Source organism: Etheostoma spectabile, unplaced genomic scaffold (assembly GCF_008692095.1).
Source record: "Etheostoma spectabile isolate EspeVRDwgs_2016 unplaced genomic scaffold, UIUC_Espe_1.0 scaffold00569829, whole genome shotgun sequence".
Lineage (NCBI taxonomy): Eukaryota > Metazoa > Chordata > Actinopteri > Perciformes > Percidae > Etheostoma > Etheostoma spectabile.
Window position 1 is genome coordinate 1 of NW_022605350.1, and position 10,312 is coordinate 10,312.

At 42.8% G+C, this 10,312-nt stretch overlaps 1 protein-coding gene across 3 annotated transcripts; it reads left to right on the top strand.

Annotated features, from left to right (window-relative positions):
- Positions 1-2,124: 2,124 nt before the first annotated feature.
- LOC116685435 (trithorax group protein osa-like) lies at positions 2,125-8,612 on the top strand. 3 transcript variants are annotated; one of them, XR_004330952.1, is made up of 3 exons: positions 2,125-2,142; positions 5,616-5,687; positions 8,043-8,393. XR_004330952.1 is itself a non-coding variant. In XM_032510497.1 (2 exons), exon 2 carries the CDS (start codon positions 8,150-8,152, stop codon positions 8,603-8,605), a length of 456 nt encoding a protein of 151 aa, XP_032366388.1. In that variant the 5' UTR covers positions 3,460-3,501; positions 8,075-8,149; the 3' UTR covers positions 8,606-8,612. The 3 variants fall into 3 exon arrangements, 2 of the variants coding, with proteins under 2 accessions (XP_032366388.1, XP_032366387.1); XM_032510497.1 differs by lacking the exons at positions 2,125-2,142; positions 5,616-5,687 and adding an exon at positions 3,460-3,501 and having other exon boundaries at positions 8,075-8,612; XM_032510496.1 differs by lacking the exon at positions 2,125-2,142 and having other exon boundaries at positions 5,514-5,687; positions 8,075-8,612.
- The last annotated feature ends 1,700 nt before the right edge of the window (positions 8,613-10,312 follow it).

A 10,312-nucleotide genomic window follows, 5' to 3' on the forward strand; every position in this document is an offset into this window, starting at 1 on the left:
TGCTGCTTCTTTTTAAACTAAGATTATACTTGACCATTTAAAATGGATGCAGGATTTAATGTTTTACAAGTTATAAAGGCAGTTATTCAGAGAAAGAAATAGTTGTGTTGAGTAACATTTTCCCGTTGAAAGCTTTGTATTGTTACTGTTTAAAATCCTCTTACCTGTGTTGTTGTCTTCAGGAAACTGCAGCGAGACCAGTCTATACCTACCAGATACCAGGGACCAACCCCTCTGTCTTCACATGATCTCACAGAATCTCCTCCCTTGAATCAGTATCTCATACTTTCTGTTTGAATTTTTAATTCCACCTGAAAGCAGAACTAAGCTAGCTCAGATGAGGTATCAGGAACGTTTGAACATGACTGTGTTGTTCATCTTTGATCTTTTAGAGAATCTCTCCAAAACACTAGTGTGAATCTATCCAAAGCTCTGAAGAGAGCTTCTACAATTTAAGCAACATCACCTGTTTCAACAGCTGATGGAGAAATCAGCTTGTAAAGTCAGCTACAAAAACAGAAGTAAAATGATCTATTATGATTTCACGACAAAAAGCCTGAACGTTGGAAGTTACCGAGGAAGTACAAAGAGTTGTTGCTAAGAGGTGATACACTGCTTTGTCTCATTGTGTGGAAAGGAAGGTTTCAGAACTCTGCAGAGCAAAGCTTTGCTCAGTAGCTTCAAGTTTGAACTCGTCTCCTCGCAAATCCTTGGTCTGACATGTGGCTACGTGTCATGCTAATGTGCCAAAACCTCCGACCTGTTACTCATATGAACAATCTTCCACTTAGAAAACCGTATAAAGAAAGAAAATGCCCTGAGACTGACCGTAACACGTTATTAGATACAATGCTGAAGAAAAGATAATTACGTAACATGAACACAGATTCAGTGAAATGGCCCTTCATATCAGCATATTGTATTCCAAGTTTAAAAGTTATGAATCATCTGAGGTAAGGTAGTTTGTTCAAATACCTTTTTTATCGGTGTTGTTGGTCCCTGATGCAGAGAAGGCAGAGAGCAGTTTGTATATCTGCAAAGAGGAAGGACGCTCTGTGGTCACATGATATCACAGTAACCGTTTCAGACAAACCGCAGATTCACTTCATAGACTGCAGTAAATTAAGGAGTTAGGGACCGTTATTTATGGAATGGACCACTGGAGGAAAATGGGGGGGGGTCATTTCTTTTTATTCTTGTTGAAGGGAGGGTCACCCAAAATATTTTACTTTTGTATTCATCAAAACTAATTTTTGTACTCAGAATGGCAAATATATAAATATGTGCAGATGTACACAATCTATGTACAGATACATATACAAAGAGCCATCAGGTGGTTAAGTCCTTTAAATTTAATTTTAAAATGTTAACTTTTGTTCTCTGTCCTTAAAGGACCTAATTTACTGAACAGACCAATCAGCTGACAGAGCTAAATAAAAATAAAAGTGATTGAGTGGGACATTTGACATTTGAGTTGTCCTCGTGTCCTTTGGAGGATGAACCAGGAGACGTGACCGTCCTCATCCTGCCACCACCTGTTCCAGGTGTCACCCTCTGGGAGACCCTACAGGTCTATATCATGCAGACCCACCATATTAACAATTATTAATCTGTCATTAGTTATCTTTCTTAATCTTTTATTACTAATTTTCCTAAACAAATGTAGTTAGACACACCCAGTCACTCACTGTCACCTTCTACAATATCTGATCTTTGCTCTTTGACTGTTTTTATTCTAACTTATATGTCCTGTAAGGAGTATTTATTGTAATTATTGTATTATTGTATTGTATGCAGCCAGTCACGCTCCTAATTCCACTGTATTGTAAAGTATAAAGACAATAAAGGCGTTCAAATCAAATCAATGTTTTTGTTATTCATCATTTTTTTTAATGTTAACAGTTTTTGGTCTTTTTATGCCAACATGACTTCTAACCTTTTATATTTTGAACTCTTTGTTTCTCTGCAGAACTTTATTGTCCTTAATATTCTCTGCAACTTCAGTAGAGTTTTATAGTCTTTACAGGTGACAGGACTATAAGTTCCGTCTGATTGGTTGCTCTGGTCATGGGATTTCAGAGAAATAACTCAGGTGGTTGGATGGCAGATCAGACAGACGGACGGGAGAGAGGACGTGTGGAGGTGAAGAAGGACACTTTCGTTACCATCCTGTGGATACGGCCAATCCCCCCAACTACTTTAACCAACAAAGTGGAAACATACTATACAATCACACAGGAAAACAGTTCACTGAAGTTGATGTGAGTTATGTGGAGAGGTTGCTAGCCACCTGTAAAGACAAACCACCTGGTGTGGATTATATTGACACACAACTTCTGAATTGGTAAAAATGTAACTGCCATTCCAGTTAGCCTTGTTTTGGACTGAGTTTTTGAAAAAGAATATTTCTGATAGCATGGGAAAATGCTGAAATCATTCCTTTACCAAAGAGTGCAGCTGTACCATTCAGTGGTCCAAATCAAACCAATTAGCTGTCAGCTTTAATTAAAATCATGGAGAAAATTGCTTTGAACAAATCCAATGTTATTTTTTCTGTGATTGATTTATACCCAGATTATCAACATGCTTCTATGTTGGACATGGTCCAGGCTCAGCCCTCTCTCACATGTCAGACGGCTGGCCCAGAGACATAGACAATGAGACAGTAGTAGGGGCGGGGCTGTTGGATTTCACTGCGGCTTTTGACATCATTGATCATAATTTGTTATTAAAACTAAAATGTTATGGTTTTGATTCCAATGCAATACTTTGGGTGAAAGCTATTTATCTATTGTGGATGCTTTTCTTTCAGTGATGTATTGAATGTGGTTTTTAATGTATTAGTGATGCTTGGTAATGTAGAGCTGCACAAGCTTAGGTGGACTCCAGGAAGAACAGCTGAGCCTGAGGAGATCTCAATAAATCAAAAAATCCAATATATGAACCATGTTGAGCCCTGATGGAGGCGTCTAGGCTAATGGAGGTGTCCAGGCTGATGGAGGTGTCTAGGTTGATGGAGGCGTTCTAGGCTGATGGAGGCCTTCTAGGCTCGTGTTTAGGGCCAGTTTGCCACCAGGAGGTCCAGTAACACTCAGGTTGCCTTGGTAGCTCACCTGGTGGAGCGTGCGCCCCTTATACCAAGGCTCAGCCTTTATATCTATAAAAGTTAATCAGTTACTTGGGTGAGACACTAATGCCGTCTGAGTGGTTGCTCTGGTGCTCATGTGATTTTAGAGAAATGACTCAGAGACGTGGTACTAATCGGACAGACAGAGAGAGGACATTTGGAGGTGAAGACGGGGTGTAATCAGAGCTGCTTTACCTGCATCACAAATATAGTATTCACAGGTTGGACGCTGCTGCCGTCTGATTGGTTGCTCTGGTCATGTGATTTCAGAGAAATGACTCAGGTGGATGGACACAGATCAGACAGACCGAGAGAGACGTGTGGTAACGAGGACTGAGCGTGCTCAGAGCTGCTGTACCTGCATCAACAAACAGGTAAGAAGCTCTCCACCCTCTTCATGGAGATCTGACTGAAGACAGACTGGAAGACCCAAACTAGTCCTGACTCTCCAGATATCAGGACCACTATATTAGTTTAGGAGATTATATATGAACATGTTACATATTTAAGACTTTACTGAGACTAGAAGACCCAAACTAGTCTGACTCTCCAGATATCAGGACCACTATTTAGTTTAGGAGGATTATATATGAACATGTTACATATTTAAGACTTTACTGAGACTAGAAATCCAAACTAGTCCTGACCCTCCAGATATCAGGACCACTATATTAGTTTAGGAGGATTATATATGAACATGTTACATATTTAAGACTTTACTGAGACTGGAAGACCCAAACTAGTCCTGACTCTCCAGATATCAGGACCACTATATTAGTTTAGGAGATATTATATGAACATGTTACATATTTAAGACTTTACTGAGACTAGAAGACCCAAACTAGTCCTGACTCTCCAGATATCAGGACCACTATATTGTTTAGGAGGATTATATATGAACATGTACTATTTAAGACTTTACTGAGACTAGAAGACCCAAACTAGCTTTCCTCTCTCTGGATGAACCAGGATCTCTGATCAGAGTTAATCAACATGAATTACAGCTTAAAAAAAAGATTTACAGTCCAAGAGTCCAAAGTTAAATATTAAACCAACTGTCCACCAAATTGAATATTGGACATGGTCCAGGCTCAGCCCTCTCTCACATGTCAGACGGCTGGCCCAGAGACATAGACAATGAGACATTAGTAGGGGCGGGGCTGTTGGATTTCACTGCGGCTTTTGACATCATTGATCATAATTTGTTATTATAACTAAAATGTTATGGTTTTGATTCCAATGCAATACTTTGGGTAGAAAGCTATTTATCTATTTTGGATGTATTTATTTCAGTGTGTATTTGAAGTGTGGTTTTTAATGTAATAGTGATGCTTGGTAATGTAGAGCTGCACAGCTTAGGTGGACTCCAGGAAGAGCAGCTGAGCCTGATGGAGATCTCAATAAATCAAAAAATCTATTATATGAACCATGTTGAGGCCCCTGATGGAGGCATCTAGGCTGATGGAGGCGTTCTAGGCTGATGGAGGCGTCTAGGCTGATGGAGGCGTCTAGGCTGATGGAGGTGTCCTAGGCTGATGGAGGTGTCCTAGGTTGATGGAGGTGTCCTAGGCAGATGGAGGCGTTCTAGGCTGATGGAGGCGTCTAGGCTGATGGAGGCGTCTAGGCTGATGGAGGCGTCTAGGCTGATGGAGGTGTCCTAGGCTGATGGAGGTGTCCTAGGTTGATGGAGGTGTCCTAGGCAGATGGAGGCGTCTAGGCTGATGGAGCGTTCTAGGCTGATGGAGGCATCCTAGGCAGATGGAGGCGTCTAGGCTGATGGAGGCGTCCTAGGCTGATGGAGGCGTCTAGGCTGATGGAGGTGTCCTAGGCTGATGGAGGTGTCTAGGTTGATGGAGGTGTCCTAGGCTGATGGAGGCGTCCTAGGCTGATGGAGGCGTCCTAGGCTGATGGAGGCGTCCTAGGCTGATGGAGGTGTCTAGGCTGATGGAGGTGTTCTAGGCTGATGGAGGCGTCCTAGGCTGATGGAGGTGTTCTAGGCTGATGGAGGTGTTCTAGGTTGATGGAGGTGTTCTAGGTTGATGGAGGTGTTCTAGGCTGATGGAGGCATCTAGGCTGATGGAGGTGTCCTAGGCAGATGGAGGCCTCTAGGCTGATGGAGGTGTTCTAGGTTGATGGAGGCGTTCTAGGCTCGTGTTTAGGGCCAGTTTGCCACCAGGAGGCCCAGTAACACTCAGGGTGCCCTGGTAGCTCACCTGGTGGAGGGTGCGCCCCATGTACCAAGACTTAGTCCTAACCCCAGCGGCCGCAGGCACAATTCCAACCGCCCTTTGCTGCACGTCGTGTCCCCTTTTAACCTTTTATGTCCTGGACCTCCTGTTCTGCAGCAGCCGTCATCAGACTGGTGATAACTTTTCTTTATATCTATAAAAAGTTAATCAGTTACTTTGGGTGAGACACTGCTGCTGTCTGATTGGTTGCTCTGGTCATGTGATTTCAGAGAAATGACTCAGAGACGTGGTTTGATCAGACGACGGAGAGAGGACGTGTGGAGGTGAAGACTGAGCATGCTCAGAGCTGCTGTACCTGCATCAACAAACAGGTAAGAAGCTCTCCACCTCTTCATGGAGATCTGACTGAAGACAGACTAGAGACCCAACTAGTCCTGACTCTCCAGATACCAGGCCACTATATTAGTTTAGGAGGATTATATATGAACATGTTACATATTTAAGACTTTACTGAGACTAGAAGACCCAAACTAGTCCTGACTCTCCAGATATCAGGACCACTATATTAGTTTAGGAGGATTATAATGAATATGTTACATATTTAGACTTTACTGAGACTAGAAGACCCAAACTAGTCCTGACTCTCCAGATATCAGGACCACTATATTAGTTTAGGAGGATTATATATGAACATGTTACATATTTAGACTTACTGAACTAGACTAGAATACCCAAACTAGTCCTGACTCTCCAGATACCAGGACCACTATATTAGTTTAGGAGGATTATATATGAACATGTTACATATTTAAGACTTTACTGAGACTAGAAGACCCAACTAGTCCTGACTCTCCAGATATCAGGACCACTATATTAGTTTAGGAGGATTATATATGAATATGTTACATATTTAAGACTTTACTGAGACTAAAAGACCCAAACTAGTCCTGACTCTCCAGATATCAGGACCACTATATTAGTTTAGGAGGATTATATATGAACATGTTACATATTTAAGACTTTACTGAGACTAGAAGACCCAAACTAGTCCTGACTCTCCAGATATCAGGACCACTCTATTAGTTTAGGAGGATTATATATGACATGTTACATATTTAAGACTTTACTGAGACTGGAAGACCCAAACTAGTCCTGACCCTCCAGATATCAGGACCACTATATTAGTTTAGGAGGATTATATATGAACATGTTTACATATTTAAGACTTTACTGAGACTAGAAGACCCAAACTAGTCCTGACTCTCCAGATATCAGGACACTATATTAGATTAGGAGGATTATATATGAACATGTTACATATTTAAGACTTTACTGAGACTAGAAGACACCAAACTAGTCCTGACCTCCAGATATCAGGACCATATATTAGTTTAGGAGGATTATACATGAACATGTTACATATTTAAGACTTTACTTAGACTGGAAGACCCAAACTAGCTTTCTTCTCTCTGGATGAACCAGGATCAGGTCTGATCAGAGTTAATCAACAGGAATTACAGCTTCAATAAAATATTCTCAGTCCAAGAGTCCAAAGTAAATATTAAACCAACCGTCCACCATATTAAATATCATATTACATACAGAACTGTCATCAAAGACTGTTGATAACTTTATTGTTCTTCATCTCTATGAAAGGTAATCAGTTACTTTTGGTGAGCCGCTGCGTTTGATTGGTTCTCTCTGGTCATGTGATTTCAGAGAACAACTCAGAGACTGAGTTGAGACTGAGAGAGGATCTGAATAACCCCCATAGAGACATCTATAAGTCCAGACAGCAGGCCCTCAGATTGCACGTGCTGGACCCTATCAGAGTAATAGTTATTGACCATGCAGGCAGAATCTAAGGTAGTTGAGTCTGTTGATGAGAAAACAATGGTTAACGGAGTCTAAGGCCTTGGACTGAGACTCTGAGACGCTGTTTGTCAACGGCGGTGGTGATGCCATTTACGATCTTGAGGGTGGCCGTGGTTCAGCCATGACAGGCATGGAAGCGAGATGCGTAGAGGAAAAGACACTCTGGGATTCGATATGGTTGATAATCTTTTTATTGACCAAGCTTTCTTAGACTTTAGGGTGAGATAGATATGAGTCCATAGCAGTTTGGGTCCAGGGTGTCTCCCCTTTCAAGAGGGATGACTGTGGCGGATTCCAATCTCCCAGAATTTCTAAGATGCGAGAGAGATAGGTTGAACAGGTTGGTAGTGGGAGAAGTGATAAGTTTATTTTAGGAAATTAGGATCCAGGTTGTCTAGCCCAGCTGATTTGAATGGATACAGGTTTGCAACTCTTCAGCAAGTCGGCTGTCAGGATTGGGGTGAAGGAGAAGCGTGGTGGGGTGTGTGGATGTGTAGTTGCAGGGGTTGTAGAGCAGTTTGTTGGGGGGATGGCCGCCAGATGGAAAGCATGACCGGCTCCAGTGAAAGGCTTATTGAAATTCTTTAACATAGACTTATCAGTAGTGATAGTGTTACCTAAGTACAGAGCCATGGTTCATGTTGCTGAAGTTAGTCTTTGTTTCTGCTCTAACTCAGTTTTCTTTTAATCTAAAGGAAGGTGAGATTTCAAATGTCACAAGTCTGAGTTGAGCTTGAGTTCCTTCCAATGCTGCAGCAGTACCTGACAGGAGTTGGGAGGGAACACCTGTGTTTTATTCTGATGATGTATGTATGTGTCTTCTGATGATGTTTGTCTCTTCCTGTCTCCAGAGTCTTTCTGATCTTATCAGCAGCATCAACAGTATGATTTAAAGTCAGCTTCTTCATCAATCTGAAGAGAAGATCTTAACACTTCAGGAGGAGGAAGAGTCCTGAAGATGGCTTCAAACCTGAGACGACTGAGCAGAGAACTCCCTCCTGATTTATCTGACAAACTCAAAAAACATGCTGCTTCATTCTTCAGAGAGTTTGACAGCAGTGAACCAAAGATAAGAGAGATTGTTAAAAGGTTTGAGGGGATTGCTGAAGAAGTCAGAAAGATGCAGAGGAGAACAGATGCAGTCAGAAGAGCAGGATCTGGTGTACTAGAAGTCTCAGCCCTGGGCTTACTTGCAAGCGGAGCAGCAGCAGCAGCAGGAGCAGCAGTACCAGCAGCAGTGGCAGCAGGAGCAGCAGTAGCAGCAGCAGGAGCAGCAGGAGCAGCAGTACCAGCAGCAGTGGCAGCAGGAGCAGCAGTAGCAGCAGCAGGAGCAGCAGGAGCTGCAGGAGCAGCAGTACCAGCAGTGGCAGCAGGAACAGCAGTAGCGCAGCAGGAGCAGCAGCAAGAGCAGTAGTAGCAGCAGTAAGAGCCAGCACCAGCAAGGGCAGCAGCAGCAGGGGCCGCAGTAGTAGCAGGAACAGCAGCAGCAGTCGCAATAGCAGCAGCAGCAGGAGCAGCAGAGCAGCAGTAGTAGCAGCAGTAGGAACAATAGGAGCAGTAATAGCAGCAGGATCAGCCATTTTAGTTGCTGGTGCAAATGTAAGAAAAGGTATATCAGAGAGTGGAAGTGTAAATACAGTAAAAGGGCTGTTGAAAAACTTTATGATGATTGTTGAACCGCTGAAGAAGGACCTGGAAGAAATAAGAGGACATGTGAGAAGTTGGAGCAAAGATCAGCTGCTAAACTTCAGGCTGAAAAGACTCTGACAGACATGTTGGGGTTCCAGATTCTTACAGTAGTGTCTATCCTTGGAAGCAGTGAGGGAGTATTGTCTGCTATGCGGAAAGTCTTCAGATTAACTGCAACCCCTGAAGAGGACAGAGAGCTACCCGACTCCATAAGCCAGTCAGCTGATCGCTGTCAGGAAGTCATCGATGACTTGGAGAAGATGAAGGAAGAACTCAAAGACTTCTCTAGAACAGTGATCACACACGCTGCAGTGGGAAGGATAAATGAGCTGCGTAGTAACATTTAAGCTCCACTAGATGGCAGCAGCTGCATCTGATGCACCGGGTGGGAACCCCGCACATGTTTCACAATAAAAGCCTGGATAGACAGCAAAGGATTCTGCCCGGAGGGCTTTAATTTGAAACAGGAAGTGTTGAGTTTGTACTTGTCTGTAGGAGAGTCTCTGGCTGTGTCTCAATCGCGCACTTCTGTACTAAATACTAACTATTTGAGTACATAGTGCGTTCACATTGTCGAAGTGCGTCAAATGCAGTGCACTTAAAGTACCCGCGGTGCACTCAAAACGTACAGACAGTTGAGTGCGGACCGATGGACACTTTCCACACTCAACGGTCGCCATCTTGGCTACGTAGCGGAAGGGGCGGAGCTAACAACAGTTGAAAAACTAGATAGCGGCCGAAGACGCGATAGCGAGACCGACGGAGCAATACAAAGTTGAACGTGAGTCTTTTTGCTATACATATAAGCCCCTTGTAAATGTATATTTGGTTAATTTTACAGTCGATAATAATTTTTGTACCACGAATTAACGTTTATTAGTACCATAATTTGACGTGCTAGCAAGCCAACCTTAGCTAGCTAACAGCTGCAGCACTTTAACCATATTGGCAAATAAGTTATAAGCTAACGTTACATGTGTTGTAGTATATTGTTATTTGTGTTAAACTTTCGTCCCATTGTAGACGATTTTAGTGTTAGATGTATGATCTTAACAAGTTGTACATAATCTGATGTGAGCGTTAGCTCAGCAAAATAGCGATCAGCTGATTGTCAGCCGGGAACTTTAACAGTAGCGTAACGCTCATGTTAAAACGTATCTGCTGTTACTGCCTCACCTGATGTAGATCCTGTATATATTGCCTCCCTCCCCCTGATGATTATCCTGTAATAACCCGTCTCTTCAGGGACAAACGAGGAATAGAGGGCCGTCATTTAGGGGCGACGATGGCCATCAGACCGTAGATCCCCTGGAGAGTCTGAAGTCCCCCCTCAGGTCCCTGTCCCCATCAGACTAGCTACGGCCTGGGGCGAGCCTGCAGAACTACAAGCAAATTTTTAAATAAAATTATATTAAAAGTATAACTTTGTTAT